The sequence below is a fragment of the Parasteatoda tepidariorum genome, chromosome X1 (assembly GCF_043381705.1).
Source record: "Parasteatoda tepidariorum isolate YZ-2023 chromosome X1, CAS_Ptep_4.0, whole genome shotgun sequence".
In the NCBI taxonomy this organism is placed as follows: domain Eukaryota; kingdom Metazoa; phylum Arthropoda; class Arachnida; order Araneae; family Theridiidae; genus Parasteatoda; species Parasteatoda tepidariorum.
Window position 1 is genome coordinate 72,135,893 of NC_092214.1, and position 22,272 is coordinate 72,158,164.

A 22,272-nucleotide genomic window follows, 5' to 3' on the forward strand; every position below is an offset into this window, starting at 1 on the left:
ATTAGCTTCGCCCAGTGGAACGCCATTAGAAAAGTCCAGGACGAAGTGATATCCAGTTACCTAACCCTAAAGTTTAAGTCCAGTGACCTCTTCAAAACATTGAAGATGGTATCGAAAAGGAGCCTATTTGTGGAAAAGCCAAGCGGTGACATGTATGGGGAAGCTGAGCTGCGAATGAATCAACTCCTCTTCTGTGTTCTGTATAAGAACATTGGAGAGAAAAAAAAGTATTCTGCCGTCTATAAGAATTTGTGACGAAGAGTTGGAAATCTGACCTGGTGTCTGTTAAGGACTTTAATGAGTCGTGTATGTTTTTGAACGTCGTGGGAGTTGTGAGAGACTTCGAAGAAGAACTCATTGAGAATAAACTCTTCCACCGTGAACAACTGATAACCTCTTTAAGTGAAAGTTATTTGAAAGCGATTCATTTAGATGAATGTATAGCTGCTGTTCGAAAAGTTTTTTGTTCCTTTGAAATTTAATTATTTTTTTTATTATAATCCTTGAAAATAAAATGTATTTAATAATGTTCACACATTTTGTTGTTATTTATATATTTTTTAAAAATTACGTGTTGAACTTTTGTTTTCAGAGGAAAGGAGATTTCTTTTTTTTTCAGAGGCAATGAAATTTTCTTTTTCAGAATAATACTTTTTTTTCAGGTTCTTAATACAGAAGAAAAAAATTCTTGCTCTAATGCAACAAGGAAAACTATTTTATACTTATATAGGTATTACTATTTAATTTTATTAAAATTATTGTACCATTATTTTTAAGAATGTTTGTGATTGTTAATTTTAACTGTTAGAATTAAACTGTTATTAGAGGAAAAAAATTCTCATAATTTCTAAAATTTGTTGAAATAGATTACTGATAATTTGCTTTCATCCGTTTGTGAAAAACCTGAAAATCCAGGAAGTTTTGTAGGTGTAAATGTTGTTTATAATTCTGTGAAAGGAAAAATGAAGAAAAGTGACGTTAAGAAATGGTTAAAAAGTAAAGATTCTTATACTTTACATAAACCTGTTAAAAAGAAATTTAAACGGAATCGAGTGATTGTTGGAGGTATCAAAGCTCAACCCCGTCCCGCCCCCGTCAGGGGGCATCCGGAGAATACTGTAGGCTATCTCTCAGCAAAAGAAAAAGAGGATTAAAAAGGTAGGCTTGGTGGCAATCCACGGCAACACCCGAAGGCCTCAAAGAATTTAGTGAAATCTTAGAATTAACAATAGTAGTTACTGAGAAAATAGAATTTAGGAGTTTGAGTGTTCAAACATAATAGGCGAGGCATCAATTTTAAAAAAAACATTGAAAAAAGGTAGCAAACATATTGTGATGATGAAAAGTATCAGAATTTGTCCAAAGCCAATGAAAACAGATACAATTTCTAAAAGAAGAGTTACGGCGTGATTGTTGGAGGTATAGATGAACAATTTCAAATTTATTTAGTTGACATGCAATCTTTAGCAAGATTTAATATTAGATTTAAATATTTCTTAACATGTATAGATTGTTTCTCAAAGTTTGATTGGGCTGTTCCTATTGAAGACAAATCAGCCAAAAATATATTATCTGCTTTAAAAACTATTTTTAAAGAAAGAAAACCAGAAAATTTACAGTCAGACAAAGGTACGGAATTTACAAATAAACTTGTGCAACAATATCTTAAAAAGATAGGAGTTCATTTTTTTACTACAAATAATGAAACTAAAGCAAGTATTGTTGAAAGATTTAATCGTACCTTAAAAACTAAGATGTGGAAATACTTTACAGAATATAACACGAAAAAATATATTGATGTCATTTCAAAGTTAGTATATTGTTATAATCATATCAAACACAGAAGTATAAAAATGGAACCAGCCTCAGTGAATATGGATAATCAAAAAGAAGTATAGAATAATTTATAGAGTGATAATATGAATAATGATAAGGCTGTTCTTCAAATAGATGACACTGTTCGTATCAGTAAATCTAAACGTCACCTTGAAGAAGGATATGAAAATAATTGGACACGTGAATTATTTGTAATAGATAAAATAATCCACGAAATCCTATAGTGTATAAATTAAAAGATTTAATGAATGAATCAATCGAAGGTACCTTTTATGCAGAAGAGTTACAAAAAGTAGTCGATTCTGGATTTTATCCAGTTGAAAAATAATTAAGAGGAAAAAAATCAATGGAGAGAAACAATACTTTGTTAAATTTTTAGGTTATTCGACAAAGTTTAATGATTGGGTGACGGATGTTCAAAAAGTATAAATAGTGAAGCGTATTTGTTAAAGGTTCATTTTTAGAAATGTCTCTCTACGTGACGTTACCTTCTGATCGCTCTACGCGATTCTTCCTGATAACAAAATCTCTTATTTCAAAACTCAATTACCTATACCAGTAGATTTAAGAGGTGAATGGGAAATCATCTATCCGCATTCTTGGCTGAACGTTAATGAAACTAATAATTATTTTCGATACACGATCGCATCGACTGTTAAGCAAACAATGGATGTGGGGTGTTATGAATCAATGTTCGATATTGTATCAGCTATACACAACTTGTTTCACCTAATTATCCAAGTCGGCTTACAATAATCTGCAATAAAGCTACGAAACGAGTTAAAATAAATACAGTTCAAGGTAGCAGCCTTCATTTAGAGAAGTTAGGTGAATTGTTAGGATTCCAACTAGATGCAGTCATTACGGGTAACCAGAAAAGCGAATTTGTGAATGATGCGTGGTCTAATTTTTCAGTTTTCTATGTGTACACAGATCTTATTTCACCTCAAATTGTAGGAGATACACAAGCTCCTTTACTACGGATCGTTCGAATAAAAGGACATGATGGTGAAGCAATCAGTCACTGTTATGATAGACCTCAATACTTACCCTTTACGAGCCATTCATTTCAAACAATTCAAATTGAACTCCCACTGAATTCGGGTCATTTTGTTCCATTTGAAAGAGGTAAAGTGATGGTTGTACTACATTTCCGAATGCGACAAATACTATAAATATTGAGCGTTTTTTCAAAAATGTTTCATTTCAAGATGAGATGTCAAGATGAAAGTACCTTACGTTTGCTGTTCCAAGAAGTTGGAGGACCATTATGCTTCCCAAGTGGGAAACGGTTTACCTTATTATCGAGGTGCGTCGTTTCAAAAAGGTTATGATCTGAGCGGCATATTTAGACGTTTATTTAGAGCAGCCCTACCATATATTCTTCGCGGGTCGAAAACTGTTGGAAAAGAAGCATTAGTCACAGGATCACGTGTTATGTCCGATGTATTAGCAGGCCAAGATTTGAAAACATCAGCCAAAAATAGAGCAAAAGAGTCGGTTAAAAATCTGGCCAATAAAGCACTTGGGAAAATACAGTCAATGATTGCAGTGGACGCTATAAAAGAAAACGCAAAACTAAGAAAAAGATAATTTCATCAACGCAACAGAAAGTGAGAGGACGTGATATTTTTGACTCATCATGACGTTTCTTTTAAAAAGATCTCCAGAATGTGTGAAGTCCAAGTTGGAATTGTTTCACACAAACGGTTATACAAAGTGGTCAGTGGGTAGAATTTCACCCGTTATCGAATGTGTTTGATGGCGGACCCGTTGAATTTCATATATTTGGTTCTGGTGATGAATTCATTGATCTTAGCCAAACCCAGCTTCACGTACAAGCAAAAATTTTTAAAAACGATAATACCAATTTAGCAGCGGATGATAAAATTGGTCCAATAAATTTATTTCTGCATTCCTGTTTTCTCAAGTGGAAGTATCTTTAAACGACCGCATCATATCTAATTCCAGAAATACTTATCCTTATCGATCTTACATTGAAACTCTTTTAAACCATAGTTATGACAGTAAAACCTCCCAATTGACGGCCGAACTTTATTATAAAAATTCTAATGATGGACTTAAAAAAAAAGATCAGAGTTTTTTAAATGAAATACAACTGTGGATATGATTGGCGGCATTCATAGTGATTTATTTAATCAAAACAGGTTATTATTAAACATGGTGGATGTAAAAACTAAGTTAAATCGTAGTAAACCAGAGTTTTGTCTAATAAGAAAGTCTGGATATAAAGTTGTATTAGATAGAATTTCACTTTTAGTAAGAAAAGTACGCGTAAGCCCCTAATCCTGGGACATGCAAAAGCTTTAGAAAAAGATACTGCAAAATATCCTATCAATCAAGTCCTCTGCATGCTGTTTTCAGTTCCAAAAAGAAACATGTCACTAGTGCAAGACAATGTGTTTGCTGGGCAAATTCCTAAGTGAGTCATTGTAGGGTGTGTCGAAAATGATGTATTTCATGGAACATTTGAAAAAAAAACCTTTTGATTTTAAGCCTTTTAATTTAAATTTTATATCAATTTATGTAGATAGTCAACCAGTTCCCCACAACCCTCTCGAACTCAACTTTTCACAAAAGCAATATATCAGGGCTTATCAAATGTGTTATTTATTTTCAATAAATATTCTCGTTTTTTAATCATTTTCTATAAATTATGGAGTTCCCTAAACTTAGGCATTCGTTCGCGTGCAGTTTGGCTGGTCCAACAGGCTGCGGGAAAAGTCAGGTCTGCAAAAAAATTGTTGAACCTTTTCCAAAATCAGCTATTTGGTGTTATGGAGCGTATCAAATCATGTTTGAAACAATACCAAATGTGACATTTCATGAGGGCGTTCCTTCAGATTTAAATAATATTTCAAATGCATTAATTATTCTCGATGATCTTATGTCTGAATTAGGAAGTAATTCCAAATTAACGCATTTATTTACTAGACATCATCACCGTAATGTTTCCGTAATTTTTATTGTACAGAATATATTCCATAAAGGTAAAGATATCTCTCTAAATTCTCACTACTTTTTTCTTTTCAAAAATCCTTGTGATCAAAGTCAAATCACGCATTTAAGCGGACAACTCTATCCAACAAAAGCGAAATTTTTCCAAGAAGTGTATCAAGACACGACTTCGAAACCCTTTGGCTACCTGTTAGTCGATTTAAAACCAGATACTGGTGATAATATGCACCTGCGCACAGGTATATTACCGAATAATAAAATTATCGTATACCAGCCACGATAGCCATTTGCCCATTAACCATAGAAAAGATGAGTAGCATCGTTTTAGATTTCGAAAGATTTTTGCTTGATAAAAACCGATTTATTATAAAAGAACTCGCAATCTTGGATATAAATGACAATAATTTAAATAATTGGACATTTCTACCATCATAGTTTCATAAAGCTAAGGAAGCATGAGATAAGACATATTTTTGGATAAAAAATAATACGCATGGATATGATTGGAGAATTGGAGAATTTCCATACATAGAGTTATATTATATTTTAGAAGAGGTATTTCAGAATTATGAGAGGATTTATATAAAAGAATTTGAAAAAACAAAATTTATTCAATATTTCACGAATCGTCATTGTGTGAACTTATGAACTCTTGGGTGTTTGAAAATCAATGATTTGACTCCTTTTCGCTTTAACTTTAATTTTTGACTCCTTAATAGAAATCACTGTGCTTTCATCAAAGCTCAATCATTTGGAAATTGATTGAGCTTGAACAAGTGTGAAAGATCAGTGGACGTAATCCCAAATGAATGTTAAACATGCACATCTAAAAAATGGCAGTGGACTATTTTATTCATTCATTTCGAAATTAGCTTAGAAATAAAATGTTTTATTCCATTAGAGTCGCAAGTGTATGTGTTCAAGATCAGCAGACACAATCTAATTAAATGTCTGACATGCTCATCGAAAAAGATGATAGTGGATTATTTATTATTGAAACTCATCAGTCATTGAAATCTCAATCAATATAAGCCTTATTCTGTTTAGAAAAGTAACAAACAATCTTAGAAATATGTGTAAAAAACTAAAACATCAAGTTTACAATGATTTTGTTTTTGAAACGTGATGTAAAGCAAAAAGAGTAGGCTATTTTAATCTTAAAAAGAAAAAAAAAGCTTCGTTTCTGTCTATTATAATATAGCATTAAAATTATAATTCAGGCTAGATTTAAAAAATTCTTCATAAATACACTAAATTACGAAGAAATACAAGTGATGTAATGCTTAAACTAACAAACCCTAAAAATGGTTTTAAAATTACGTATGACCATGTCGACGAAATGACCATGTCGGAGAAATGTCCCTGTCGGCGAAATAACCCAAATCTTGAAACGACCGTGTCTCCGAAATGAACTGTCGAGAAAACCACCCTGTCAACGAAATTACCTTATCGACGAAATGACACTGTCGTAGAAATGACTCTGTCTTCAAAATGGCCGGTCGACGAAATGACTCCGTCGACAAAATGACCTTGTCGATGAAATGGCCCATCGACGAAGTGGTGTCGATGAAACGGTCTGTCAGTGAAGTGATTGTCGCTGAAATGAAAGCAGTCCGGTAAAATAAAATAATGAATCAAGCGTATATTTTATTATAGATTTGCATTATTTATCACGCACTTTTTTCTCAGTTTACTAACGTGTCATGAAAAATTCCATACTTAAGAATCCACAAATTCTTAAAATTTTCTTTCAAAGATAAGTATTTAAGGGATTGCTTCATTTTATAGAGAATGTAGGTCAATGTTTAGTTCTCAATACTAAACTTATAATGCTTTGAAAAAGGCTTTTCCTTGCGCACTATGATTTATTACAAAAGATATTAATTTCATGAAAAAATATTTCTTTCTTGATTAACTATGGATTGATTCTACATAAATTTTCAACATAGCATAGTTTATTTTCATATCCATTATTCCTAAGCTTCAAGATTAGGAACAATGGATGTGAAAGACAATTGTTCAAAACTCTGATCATTATAATTATTGTACTGTGATTTAAGGAAATAGAAATTAATTTTTTTATAACTACCTTTCTTTTAAAGAAAATTGAATTGATATCCTCTCAGTTTTAATATTTCACTTATCAAAAAATTAAGACCCTGAGAGACAATAGTTAATGAATCCATTATTTATTATAAAACTATTATAGTATCTCATATAATTGTATTAAAAAATTATAAATTATTAAAAATTCCTTTAAAACTTAAATAAAACATTGTACAAGTAGTAATTTTTTAAAAATAATTAGGATTGAATAATTGATTCTTTTTAAATTAAGGTACAACGGCATGAATCAAATCAGATGTTAAGTTTATACAAATGTTTATGAAATGCTCGTTTCCGGTAGGTTTTTTTTTTCAGTGCTTTTTTTCTGGTGCTTTTTTCGGTAATTTACAAAGTATGCTATTTTGAATATCAGAGAAAATAATATCTAATTACAAAAGTACCAAGCTGTTATTAAAGATTTCAAACTTTGTTTGAGAAATTAAAATAAAAATCCCCCTATTCAATCAGCATTAAATTAAGTACGAGATTTCCTTAAATCGTCCTTTTTATAATAAAATTTTTTAATGACCTTAACAAAAGCAAAATAGTTGGAATTCGTAATTCGTTTAAAAAAAAATTATTAAAATTTGACGAAAGAAATCAAAAACAAAAGAAAATTAAATTTTTTTTCTCCTCCAAAATGTCACTCACTATAATATTAAATTGAAAATCGTAGTTTCACTTTTAAAGTTTTGAAAAAAACATTTAGTTTTTTTTTTGAAATAGAAGCATTAACATAACTTTAAAATACCATCTTTAAATTATAGCTCCTTAAATTTCAAAATTAATATTTATTTTATTAATCATCTGGAATTAAACTAGTAAATAAAATATTTTAAGCGAGTTTGAAGTGAAAAGTGCTAAAAATTAGTCGACTTAATCCTAAATAAATGTTTATCATGCACATCGAAAAAATGACAGTGAACTATTTATTTTATTCATTCATTTCGAAATTAGCTTATAAATAAAATGCTTTATTCTAACAGTATCGCAAGTGTAAGTATTCAAGATCAACAGAAACAATCCTAATTAAATATCTGACATGCACAATTTAAAAAAATTATGGACTATTTATTTTATTTATTCCTTTCGAATTTAGCTAACAAAAAAATATTTTATTCTAAAAGTGTCTTAGCTGACAAATGAAACTTTTTATTCTAAAAGTGTCTGAGGCGTAAAAGTGTTCAAGATCAGAAGACGCAATCGAATTAAATGTCCGACATGCATGCATATCGAAAAGGATGATAGTGAATTATTTTTGAAACTCATCATTGAAATCTCAATCAGTATAAGCCTTATTCTGTTTAAAAATGTAACAAACATATGTGACACACATGCAACAAACTTATTTTTTTCTAAAACTTTTCAAGGAAAAAAAAATATTTTTCAAGATTTTACAAGGTATTCTGATAAAAAAAAAATTATAAATTTTCCCTACTTCATATTATTTAGCAAAATTAAGACACTTAGGCAATTCTAAAATTGCTCAAAACTTCGACAATTATAATCATTGTACTATGATTTAATGAAATACAAATTATACTTTTTATAACTACCTTTATTTTAAAGAAAATTTAATTGATATCCTCTCAGTTTTAATACTTTACTTATCAAAAAATTTAGACTCAGAGAGATAATAGTTAAGGAATCCACTATTTATAATAAAACTATTATAGTATCTCATACAATTGTATTAAAAATTTATAAATTATTAAAAGTTCCTTTGAAGCTTAAATAAAACATTGTACAAGTAGTAATTTTTAAAAAATAATTAGGATTGAATAATTGATTCTTTTTAAATTCAGTTACAACGGCATGAATAAAATCGGATATTAAGTTTATACAAATGTTAAAGAGATGCTCTTTTCATATTTTTTTCAGTGCTTTTTTCTGTGATTTACAAAGTATGCTATTTCGAATGTCAGAGAAAATAATATCTAATTACAAAAGTATCAAGGTATTATTAAAGATTTTAAACTATGTTTGAGAAAGGAAAATAAAAATCCCCCTATTCAATCGGCATTAAATTAAGTACGAGATTTCTTTAAATCGTCCCTTTGTAATAAAATTTTTTAATGGCCTTAACTAAAGCAAAATAGTTGGAATTTGCAATTCGTTTAATAAAAATAATTAAAATTTGACGAAAGAACTGAAAAATGAAAGGAAAAATAATTTTTTTTCTCTACCAAAATTTCATTCATCCATAATATTAAATTGAAAATCGTGGTTTCACTTAAAAGTTAAAAAAAAAACATTTAGTTTTTTTAAAATATTATTTTTTAAAATATGGACTATTCATATTATTCATTCATTTCGAAATTAGCTTATAAATAAAATGCTTTATTTTAACAGTATCGCAAGCGTAAGTATTCAATATCAGCAGACGCAATCCTAACTAAATGTCTGACATGTACGATTAAAAAAAAATAATGGAATATTTATTTAATTTATTCACTTCGAATTTAGCTGACAAATGAAACTTTTTATTCTAAAAGTGTCTGAGGCGTAAAAGTGTTCAAGATCAGGAGACGCAATCTAATTAAATGTCTGACATGCGCATCGAAAAAGATGATAGTAGATTATTTATAATTGAAACTCATCAATCATTGAAATTTTAATCAATATAAGCCTTATTCTGTCTAAAAATGTAACAAATAATCTTAGAAATAAGTGTGTAAAAAACCAAGGCAAATTTACAAGAGTTTTGTTTTTGAAACGAGATGTAAGGCAAAAAGATTAGGCAATTTTGAACTTAAAAAGAGAACAAAAATGCTTCTTTTCTGGCTATTTTACCATAGCATAAAAGTTATAATTCAGGCTAGGCTTAAAGAATTCCGAAATAAATACTCTAAATTACGAAGAAGTACAAGTGACGTAATGCTTAATCTAACAAACCCTGAAAATGGTTTTAAAATTACGTATGACCATGTTGACGAAATGATCATGTGGAGAAATGTCCCCGTCGACGAAATAACCCTATTCTTGAAACGACCCTGTCTCCGAAATGAACTGTCGAGAAAACCGCCCTGTCAACGAAATTATCCTATCGACGAAATGAAACAGTCGACGAAACGACTCTGTTGTCAAAATGGCTGCCGACGAAATGACTCTGTCTACAAAATGACCTTGTCGATGGAATGGCCTGTCGACGCAGTGGTGTCGATGAAATGGTCGGTCAATGAAGTGATTGTCGCTAAAATGAACACAACTCGGTAAAATAAAGTAATAAAAACAAGCATATATTTTATTATAGATCTGTATTATTTATCAAGCACTTTTTTCTCAGATTACTTACGTGTCATGAAAAATTCCATACTCAAGAATCCACTAATTCTTAAAAGTTTCTTTTAAAGATAAGTCATGAGATAAGTATTAAAAGGATTGTTTTATTTTATACAGGGCCTTATTATCACCTAGGCCCTATAGGCATGGGCTAGGGCTCACAATTTCTGAGGGGCCTCAAACATATTACTGTTTTTTAAATACTGAAAGAAACCGTTTTTCTGAAAAAATTAATTTTTTAATTTCAAATTTTCTTTACATCGTGATACAACCTAACTCACACAAACATTGGTTTGTGTGAGCTAGGTTGTATCACGATATAAAGAACATTGGTTTAGGTTGTATATTAGGTTGTACACTTTGGCTTAGGTTGTATCACGATATAAAGAAAATTTGATCAAGTCAAATTCATTTATCAAATTCGTAAGTACAACTGAATTTTAACTGGTGCAATTTCTACGCAAATGGCTTAAACGTATGCAACAAGAATGCACGCTTGCAAAGTCTCTTATAAATTATTAGTGTCAACAGGAGCTCTAGGCTAGTCTGTACCCCAAGAACACATCCAAAGTCTCTTGGAATCAATGCCGAGGCGTGTGGCAGCGGTGATCTGCAACAATGGCGGCTACTCTGGCTACTGATTTTGGGAGGAACCACACTTCACAGAAGTCTATGAATTTGATCATTTGATACTTGGTCAATATGTTATCTACAAAATAAATTTTGTTGTGATATCTCTTGTCTTTCTTGGAGTTTATTTATTTTGTTTATAAATTTTATTAGCCAGCAGTTTATTTTTTTAATAAAAATAATAATTAATAAATTTAATATCTTAGCATACATGCTGAACTTATCTTCAAATCTAATGAAAGATGGGCTAGATTTGTGTTGGTTTAAGTACTAAATAAAAAATTATTGCAGCTTACAACAAAAAATTATTCAGCTAATCAGTGACTTTTAGCAAAAATCAATAATTTAAATTTTTTGTGATCGCCAAACTATTTTTATTTTGACAATTGTTTTGTCGCTTTATATTTTGCTATTATTTATAGATGGGCAAACTTTATCTTAGATAAATAATCTTCAATTGTCTGCTTTCAAAATTTCTTTGAAAGTTTCTCTTGAATCATGCAGTTCAATAGTTTTTTTTTTATTGTAAGGACTACTCTTCAGTAATTTAATTTCAAAATATTGTGTAAGGGGCCCGGAAAATTTTATGGGCCTTGAACCCGAATTTGTCTTGATCGGTCCCTGATTTTAAAGAGAATGTAGGCCAATGTTTAGTTCTCAACTCTAAAATTATTATGCTTTGAAAAAGACTTTTCCTTGCGAAATATTATTTAATACAAAAGATATTAATTATAGCATAGTTTATTTATATAGCATAGCTTATTTTCATATCCCTTGTTACTAATCTACTAGATTTAAACAAAGCATTCCCAGGATTCTTCTTTCTGTTTATGAACCCTATTTTTCTGAGTAAGCTCTTTTTATAAGAAACCATGCATAAATTGTACTTAATAAAAAAGCTGGTATTATAATGAAATATTACAGTAGGAAACTCTATGAAACTATTTATTCCTAGAAGAATAAGGAAAGTTAAAAATTGTACCTTGAAGGATTTGTAACTTCAAGGGTAACATAAAGCGTATGCAAACGTAAATGATCATATCCCTTTTGTCTCTTTTTTGGGAGGGAGAGGGGGCACTGAGGAGTTACCTAGACAAATACAACATACAAGATGCTTTTTAGTTTTAATTGTAGGAGCCTGGAATATTGATAACTCATTGTAAAGAAATCATTGTTGCTTTTTTCAGCAAGGGGAAGAATTTCTTCCATAGAAAAACCTTAAAACTCCTTTTTTTCTAAAAAAAAATCCTTTTCAGAATAACAATTTTATTTTAAAGCCATCGTTAAACAACTGACCCAATTTTGAGTTTAAGACAATCAAAGTTCAACTTCGCAGCCTTGTAATTTTGGACTCAATCCGGAAGACAAAGGAACTCCTGGATCAAGTATTGGGAGAATTTTGCCTTCGTGATGGAACTAACCTGCATCTGCATTGCATGGAGAGAAAAATCGCGAAAACCTCCCACTGTTAGCCCGACGACAAGGGGATTTTAACCCTTGATCCATCTACCTCTGGGGATATTTTATGTCAGCACTGTGGTCAGTGCGAGATGGGTACGGAATTTGTATCGACCAGCAAATCCCAACCATCGCTGGCATTCGAACCCGGTCACCCCATTTGGAAGCGATCGCTCTATTCCCAAAGCCACCTCAGCTCTCACAATATATTATTTAAAAAATTGAAATTTTTTTTAAATTCATTTATTTGTTTTTAGAAATAAGTAGTTTTTACTATGGTAGTATTTGGGCCCCGAGCCCCAATATTACGCATCTCCATTATTTACTTCCCTGAATACAGATTTTGTTAAAATTCTCGTATGCTAGAGTTTTTCATATATTTTAGAAATAAGGTTTTTTTCTTTTTACATTAGAAATACTGAAGAAGTGATCTAAACACTCGATAAATTGAATTTAAGTGAAGTTGAAGGATATTTTTAGTTTCGAGGAAACCTTAATAAATGCAATTTTGTATGATGAAGAGCTAAGTTCTTGAATCAAGGTGAAGGACTACTTGTAATATGCTATACCTAATAAATAACATTAAAAAAATATTTGTTAAGTAAAATTACAGAAAATATTTTTTTTATTATACAAGTTCTATTAAGTTCGTAAACATGTAATTTGTTTTAGTAATCCAGTGTTAACTATTTTGGGACCGACTACTTTCATCAGCTCATTTTCAGTGTAATGGAGGATGGCTGAGCCCGAGAGGTTTCATTTAGTTCTTCATTTTGAAAAATTGCATTTATTAGTATTATTATCCTTCATTCATACAATTCAATCAATTATTTCTTCATAAAAAATGTCTTAGAAGCTTGTGCAACTATAGTTCATTCTAATTATAGTTCATTCTAATTCATAGTTCGTTCACCTGGAGTTGGCACTTGGCTCGACCTCCTCGAACGCAGAGTTCATTTCAGCGCAGGAGTAAGAAGAGAAACATCTCCGCTCTTGAAATTGAGACAACCCTTAATGCTCGCCAAGCACAAACAGTGACTTTTTTTTCAGTCGCTTACTTCGCTTTAGCATCTGCTATTATACCTTTCGTTTCTCTAGCTAATTAAATATATTTTGAATTTAAAAACTGCTGTGTTCTCAGCAAAATTTCTCAAAAAGGACAAACTATTCACTCAAAAGAGAGAAATATCATTAAATTTATGAAATATTTAATGATAAAAAAATGTAGATAAAATTTGCGAAATAAATATTTTTGCCATGCGATCGCCGAATATAACCTTGTTCAGGATTGCTCACAACCTTCTCCCAAAAATAGCGAAATAGTATAGTCGCATACCACATGATGAAAGCTAAACCAAGTGCCAACTTTTGGTGAACGAGCTGTAGCAGGACTAAAGAGAAAATAATTCATTTTGTGCAATACAAATTAATTTAGGTTTTGGAATTTTCTTATAATGAAGTTAATTAAGTAAAATGGAGATTATGCAGGGCAATTTTTGAAGTTATAAAAAAGTTTATTTTCGACAAAAAAAATTCTCTTGACACATAAAATCAAGTTCTCAGATACATAAATCAGTTTTGCAGATAAGAACTCCCTAATTTATAGATAACTATATGAATGAAAGAAAAATATCATGAACTTCTCAAATATTTGAATCTTGTTGTGTAAGCAAGCATAATACATTTAATATAAATTTTTTTGTTACATAATGTCATAGAAATGTTCTGATTTTGCACTATGTAATTATTCGCAAAATAATAGATAATTGGTTTTTATTAGTATAAACTTTGAGCGATAACTTCATAGTTACTGCAAATTGCAGCACCTATTGCAGCTACTGCTCCAAAATATAGAGCTGGTTTTTTCCAGAATATGTTATCAGATGGCTTTTTTGCATCCTTATTTAAAGGAGCGTATACTCTTTCATCCAGACTTAAAATTGCATCTCTTGCCCCTGGCCAAGCATGCGGCCCAACTAATCGAAATTGATATGGCAAACAAGGACCATTCATGCAATACCAGAATAATTTGGGATCTGTGATTGCCATCTTCACAAAATTTGGTTTTGCACCGATTATTTCGGCCAGTTCATCCATAAATGGTATGAAGTCTACTTGAATAGTGTGCCTTGCTGAGCCAACATAACGCTTTGCATTTGCTTCGTTTTTACGAGCAATATCCTCTTCCATTTCTTTTAGTGATGGTAATTTAAGTTTTCCTCCTTGAATTTCCATAAACCAACGACTTTGCATCTCTGAGAGTGGAAAAATTGGTCCTAAAGGTTGACATAAACCAATAATGCCCAATGTAGGATGTTTTAAGTGAGGTGGGATAGAATATTTATATAAATGAACTCTATTCCCATCTGTTGAAAGTATTTTACTATCAAGAAAAGGGAATTTAATATGATATCCGGTTGCCAGAACAACTGCATCACATTCAGTTACCTCATTTTCTCCAGAAAATACAATACCATTTTCTTCAAATCTTACAATATCACCTTTAATTATAACTTTTCCACTGAGAATAGCATTTGGTATCCCATCATTCATCGTAGGATGTGCACTTAGGACTCTGTGCTTGGGTTTCAAATTATAAGTTTCATGATCAAATTTCGCATTCAAATCCTGTTCTAACTTGTCACAGACGAAGTCATATGGTAAATAGGAAAAGAATAAGTTCTTTACTCGAGTGTTGAAATCCATATCAAACGGTGAGCCTTTAGTTCCGACCCTGGATAATATCCAAGAACCCCTCCGAGTGCTTAGATAAACCTAAGAGATACAAATTTATAATGTATTATGTTTTCAGAAGTCGTTGCAGTGTAGAATAGAAATGAATTAAACAATAACTTGTTATTTTATAACTAGTGAATAATTTTTAGAATACATTCTAAAGTTTTTTTTAACGCCAAAATGATGTCATGTATTTATTCAAATAACTTAAACTGTTAATGATTCATTACTTTTTAATATATATTTTTCATTGCTGGGTTTTGGACCTTAAAAAGACTTTCAAAACTGTCAGTTTTAAGTTTAAAAACTATTCACCAACCTCATTGCATTGATATATCCATAATCTGAAATGAATGTAACTCATCTATATAGTATTCGTTGGAATTTTTCAAAAGTAATTTTTTAAAATTTCTTTACTTAATTTTTAGTTCCGCATACGGTTTAGATTACTATCAAATAATCAATACTTCCTTTTTGACTAAGTTCGAAATGCCGATAAAAGATCTTCAATATATGGAGTGCTTCTTGAAAATTAGAAAATATACGCACTGTTGTTCTAACTTTTGCCACATTTTAGCACTTTTTTAGCATACACTTTTATATAAAACTCTGAAACACAGGTGTGTCTACGGGATCGACAAGGCCCACAAAAGTGCATTTTTTAGAAAGCTTAAAATTCCTAGATTTTTAATTTTTAGACAAATTTTGCTAAAATGGAGATAACAATAAAAATTAAAAAAGAAAAAAAACATTATTTTGCTAGCCTTTAGCTCATTTTTTTAAAATTCAATTATTTTCTCACTTTATATTTTTTTACGCAGTTTGCTATATTTATATTATTTTTTTCGTGCTTATTAAAGATAAAATGCCTCTTATAAAGGTATAACAAGTTATAAATGATTGACTTATTAGTCATTTGTTTTAAGAAGCTACTCGGGTATTGCCCAATGCGGACATGTATCTCGTTGGCTCTTTCTTTTTTTTAATTTTATATAATTTTTCACAATTCCGCGTCTTGTTAAGAACTGACATTAACTTTCACCTCAACAATCTTAATTATTAAAACATCATTGAAATGTGAAAACGCTTATAACTATAGTGGTCCACTCCTGCTATGATGTGTGGGTATGCTTATTATGCTTGTATCTCTGCATGCCTCTATTGTGTACGTATTATTGTATTGATGTACGTACTCTATTGTGTATGTACTATTGTATCTATGTACGTGTCTGTATGTACTATTGTACCTATGTATGCATCTATCTTAAATTAACTAAATTTTCAGCATGTTGATAGGTGGGTCGTTATATGCCTATACTAGTTTTATGCTGAAGGCGCCAATCTGCATTAGTAAAGGTTTTTGAAAATGAGAAAAATTGAAAATTCAATTAAAAAAATAAATGTTTTATAAATCCATTCCTTAGTGAGAGAAAATTACATTGGAATAATAAAAGTTAATGAAGAGATACATTTGTAGTCAAATGAGGCTTATTTTCATTGTCATATTTGTATCACTCTATTTTCTGAAAATATATTTTTATTTTTTAAACTAAAAGACTTACAACTGTAGTGTATCCTGACGTAAAATACAATGAAAATCGAAATTATTATACCCTTAAAGGAGCTTAAATGTTTGAGTATTTCCTAATTACTGCTCTTAAGGATATTTTTTATCAATACCCATTTTTCGTTACATATATGTTATATTTTAGAAATATGTGTTTTATATTACTTTAGCTTCAAGACTATCAACTGTAGTTTATATTGAAACAAAATAAAATGAAAACCGAAATTATTATACCTTTAAAGCTTAAATGATCTTATATGATGCTTAAATGATCTCATTACTCATTTTTCGTAAAGTGGTTGGTTGATTCAATTTTTATAAAAATTAATTCCATTGAGCTGTGTTTCTTATCCGATACTGAAAATTCTTACAGTTTTGTTGCAGAATTCAAACAGCCATAAGGACTTAGTATTTTTCGATTATAATTTTATGTTCATAACTTCAAAAACTCACCTGCTTTGCAACAAACGTTGAATCAACTGCAGCATCAACTCCAGAATTTCCTATTCCAACAACAACGACGGTTTTTCCCTTATAATGATCACAAGACTTGAGGCTATGTGTGTGTGTAATCGATCCTTTAAACTTGGCTTGATTTGGAAAAGTGGGGATATTTGGAAATACATGATGGCCAATGCATACCATAATTCCATCAAACGTTTCTTTAGTAACTGCTTCTGTTTGAGTACTCTTTACTGATACTATCCACCGACCTGTCCTCTCAAAGTCTGGTGTAGGTTCCACTTTAACTACCTCTAAATTAAACCTTGAAAAGAGTATAAGACCATTCGATAAGAAATTCCTTATGAAACAAAATTTAAGAAAAAAATATAGATTCAAATCAGTTGAAATGAATATATTAACAATGAGATAGAAAACACAGTTTCTTCCAGAATTTTTCTTTCTTTTTGTTATTGCTCAACCGGGTATCAGAAAGGCAGATTTGCTGACCACTTTTTCAGAGGCATCATATTACTTGGACCAACGTTGTCCTCACAGTAAGAAGGACAGATAAGACACCCATGCGTTCTACGGGATTCAAACCAGGGACATTTCTGAAATGGAATCAGCTCCCTGACCGCCATTCATCCCGATGCTATTTTTTCTAAAAATTGAATAGCGTTCTCCTTCCAATCAGGTGAGCAGGGTTGGAATTCCCTGCGATGGCTGGTTGGAACGATTCTTTTTCCGGCTTTCACCGACCACAGTGTTGACGTGAAATATCCTCAGTGGTAGATGAATCATGGGTTAGAGTTCCTTTGTCATCAGGCTAACAGTGGGTGGTTATCGTAGTCCCCCTTTCCACGTAACGCAAATGTGGGTTAGTTCCGTCAAAAAGTCCTCCACGAAAGCAAATTTCTCCTAACGCTTGATCCAGGAGTTTGTCTTCTGAATTAGGTTCAAAATTACAAGGCTACGGAGTTAAACATTAGCAGTCGTAAATCCAAAAAATTGGGTCGGCTGTTCAACGATGGTTATAAAATAAAATAAAAATTTAATAAGTTGGTTTGAAACTAAGTGTCAAAGTTGCTTATTGCGTCTAATCAAATAGACGAGTTGAAAATATGCTTCATTTTACAATGCAAGTTGCATAAAGTGGGATACATACTAAATATTTTTTAATGCACATAAAAAAGCAGGATGATGATTAGGAAAAGGATTAAAGTTAATTAGTCCTCCTTACTTTTATCCTAATAAATATTTTAATCACTTGTAAGAACGACATATTTAAAAAAAAAAAAACAGTTTTATGACTGTAGAATGTGCAAAAAAGTTGACTTATTAATAATTTTTGAGTCAATAGTCACTAGTAGTCCAATAGTGATCTAGTAATAAAATATTGGTACACTGTTTATAGTTTGAGCACCTCAAGATATGTTTATTAATCAGCGCTGATGATTAATTAAGATATAAGATGAAACTCAAAGGATTTAGAATCTTGTCCTTTAAAATATGGAATGTAATTACCATCTCAAAAATATTGCAATGATAGTTTAATCAGAAAATTAGTTGTTTGACTCCCTTTAACGATGTTTTTACTTATTGTGTTTATTGTTATATCTTTTGAAAGAAAGTATAAAGAGCTAATAGAGTAATTCAGAATATTTTTGCTCCTATTTATGAAACTCGATTAGCTGAATATAATGTCATACAAAATATATGTTGTTTTATATATTTTTTGTGTGCATATTTTCATATAGCAAAATAATATGCGGTTGAATTTAATGAGGCAGTCCGAAAGGTTTTCTATCTAGAACGACCAATGGTTAACAAATTTTTCAAAACCTTACAGAACTGCGTAAAAAAATCTTGAAAATCTTTAATTAATTAAAATATAGCACAATTTTATAACAAAAATTAGATATTCTTTAGAACTGATACAAAAATAGTAATTTGGATAACTGAAATTCGCAAATAAATCAACCAATTTCATCAAGTGTACTGAATGGTGCAAGAAATATATAAATTTAGGTGACTTTATTTAATAAAAGTATAAAATTTGTAAAATGTCAGATTAAACAATGTTTTAGCTGCATGCATCTAATTACGATTAATTAATAATCATCATAATAAATGTTTTCAGAAATGAAATTGTGTACGGTCTAATTAAAATTATACAAAGCCGCCCATTCAATCTAGTTAAAGATACAAAACTTATTAAAAAAATCCTTAAAAATACACTCCCGTAGCAGCTCATTGTGTGACAGGGGGTCATAAAGGTGAAAGCTCCATTATTTCGTGACCATCAGCTCCTAAAATATGTTCAGCATTGCTTACAGGACACCTTTACTTCACATATAAGCTGATATTATATCTATTTGAATCCAGTTGGGCTTCAAGCCACCGGTAGAGATCAGACCCCAGTCCTTCACAATCAGAGATGAGTGTATAAACCGTCAAGAAATCGTTTAAAAAAGTTATACGAGGTTAAAATTTTCTTTAAATATAGTAGTCTACTTACAAAAAAAAGTTATGCATCATTAGCTGATTTTAATGTATTGTGTACAAGTTATAAGTGACTAAATATTGAAATTGGACCTTTCCTTAAATTTATAAATAATTTTGATGTCTTACTTGATATGTCTTAAAAGGTCAAAATTTTCCGCATAACGCATAAAGTAATTGAACATCTTGCTATTGTGCATGTAATTTGGAAAGGATTTTGGTGGAGGAAAATCGCTAAATGCACCAACTTCTTTACTAGTGTTGATGATGGTTGTACGCATTACAGATGCAACTCCTTCGATATCCTCTTCATGATACCTCCAGAGGCCTCCTGGGTCGTTATTCCTCTCGTAACAAACAGGTATAAAGCCTTTTTCTTTACAGCATTTCATAGCAGTTAACCCACTGGGTCCTGCCCCAATCACAGCTATTTTCTTTCGTTCTGACATACCTGTGCAGGGGGAAAAATAAATATGGGTTTTAATAATAAAAGAAAAACATTACACCTTTGATTTCTATTTTTTTTTAATTGGCAATTGTACAAAACAATTCGTATGAAACATTCGTAGAAACATTCATATGAAACATTCATAATTCGTAAATACAATTTGTATAAGATTTCCAAAAGGATTTGTGAAGTGCGTGTGTAAAATCCTTTTCTGAATTATTACCAAAGGGGATAAAAATGTGAAGAAAATGCAGAATCTAAAGAAATTTTTTATAGAGAATTAAAATCTTTATTCATTCTCTAGGGAAGTGGCTCCCAATTTTTTTCGGATACGGAATCCTAAATAATCAAACTTCTTCCGGTTAACCCTGACTTCATAATTAAGGTACAAGATAACTAAAGACAATTGTGCACGTATTAACCATTAAAAGAATGCTTCATTTTTGACTTTCATATTTTTTTATATTCATTAAAAGTTATTAAATTTTTTCATTGTTTATAATTAATAATCTTCAATTAGGTTAGATGTTCGACAGTTGGATTCGCAGTTTTGGAGACGAATCTAGTCAAGCTAAAAATTTGTAATTGTAGGTTGCAAAATGTTTGTAGTAACAGGAACAGTTTTTGCCAAACGGCAGTTCATTAGCTAAAAGGTAATTTTCCAATTATGTATTTTTTTGTGCTTAAATCACAGAGAATTTCTCTTTACATTTGATGAACTGAACAGTTGACTAAATTTAATATCTAGAATGTCAAACAAAATTTTCAAAATTCCTGTAAAGTAAAAATTTTTGGAAGGATACAGTGACTTCTTATTCCGACGTCTTTGTTCGTTCTTTCGAATTAATATGAACGGAAAAGCTTTGAATTAAGGTTGTTTCCCCAGCAGTTAATACAATTATCACAAGCGATAGAAATAAATTATATTATTTTTAAGCAAATAAAGACTGTAGAAAATACAATAAATGCAAACGGAAAATAATTTAAGTAATGTAAGAGTAGCATAAAAGCACATGACATTTTTCCAAATGTTACGCGCTCTAACATTTTTAAATTTACGTTTACTATACTACTTTTAAATGCTTACGGCAAAAAGGGTATTTTCCAAGAAACGTTTAAATTAAGTACTGTATTAAAAATTGAAATTAAAAATTAATTCTGCTTCAAATGAGAAAAAAGCTCATTTCTCGAAGATTAAAAACTTTTTGATAACAATTTTATTTTTAAAATTTACAATTAAATTCCTCTCTCACTACACATCTAAACTTCAAAGTTTTGAAAGTTTTATGCATCTTTCAGAAGAGTGTGTTTTCTAAAATTGTATTTTGTAAGTTGTAAAAGCAAAATGTAACAGATTTATTAAAGATAGTACAAATTTAAGATTGAAATACAAGTTAAATCAATGCGAAATTAAAAAATGAAAATTAGAAACTAAAATTCATTGATTAAAAGTTAGATTAATTAAGATTAATATAAGTTAGATTAACATAAAGAATTGCAAAATTTGGAAATAAAGCTGAGTTGAATATTTTAAGCAATTCAAAATTCACCTAGAAATAATAACCATTAATCTAATCTTCCTATGTGACATTTTTACCACATTTTAAATGAATTCGTGAAAGCATGCAAAAAGTCTAAAATAATTATTTTGTGAAAAGATTTTCTCAACAGCGTTTATCGAAGCTCTTTCGCCTAGAAAAATGAAAAAAAATCTATTGTTTAAGTGCCTTACACTTTAGACAAGGCTAAAGTTTAAGAGTTTATTTACCATTTTGCCATGAACAATTAATCTGGCTTTAGAACGAACAAATTTCTCAAATATTTTTAACGTTGTTAAAAATTTTTAAAAAGCCCCAATTTGAGGAGATTTTTCTACCTAAATGAAAATTATCCAACAACAATGAATAATTCTCAGCTTTTACAAATTTTAATGAGCCCAGATAATGAAGTGAGTAACCTTTTAAATATTTAAATTTCAGATTACAAACACTTTTCCTTTTCACAGAACTGTGAATTTTATCATTTTGACGTTTCGCGTTCTATTCAGAATAAGCACAGAGGGCGCTGACTAAATATAGGCTAAACTTGAGACCTAATAGTCTTGAATAACTGTTGTAAGCATACTTATGAAAATAGCATATTATTATTAGCACAAAAGGAATATTTCATGGGGCGACATAGCCTTCGAATAATAGCCGTAATAGCAAATGTTGTGTTTTCTGATAAAGTTTAGTGTAAATACAAACAAGTATATATATATATATATATATTGATGTCTTACTTG

General features: G+C 30.4%; 1 protein-coding gene across 5 annotated transcripts in view; it reads right to left on the minus strand.

The window, feature by feature from the left end:
- Positions 1-13,784: 13,784 nt before the first annotated feature.
- Positions 13,785-22,272, minus strand: part of LOC139427122 (flavin-containing monooxygenase 5-like) — a 47,301-nt gene continuing 38,813 nt past the window's right edge. For all 5 annotated transcript variants that reach the window (XM_071187822.1, XM_071187821.1, XM_071187825.1 and 2 more), the window contains 3 exons: positions 19,670-19,991; positions 17,048-17,360; positions 13,785-15,066 (listed from right to left, as the gene is read on the minus strand). In XM_071187822.1, coding sequence (XP_071043923.1) covers positions 14,068-15,066; positions 17,048-17,360; positions 19,670-19,989 — 1,632 coding nt within the window. In that variant the 5' untranslated portion in view covers positions 19,990-19,991 and the 3' untranslated portion in view covers positions 13,785-14,067. The remainder of the gene's footprint in view (positions 15,067-17,047; positions 17,361-19,669; positions 19,992-22,272) is intronic.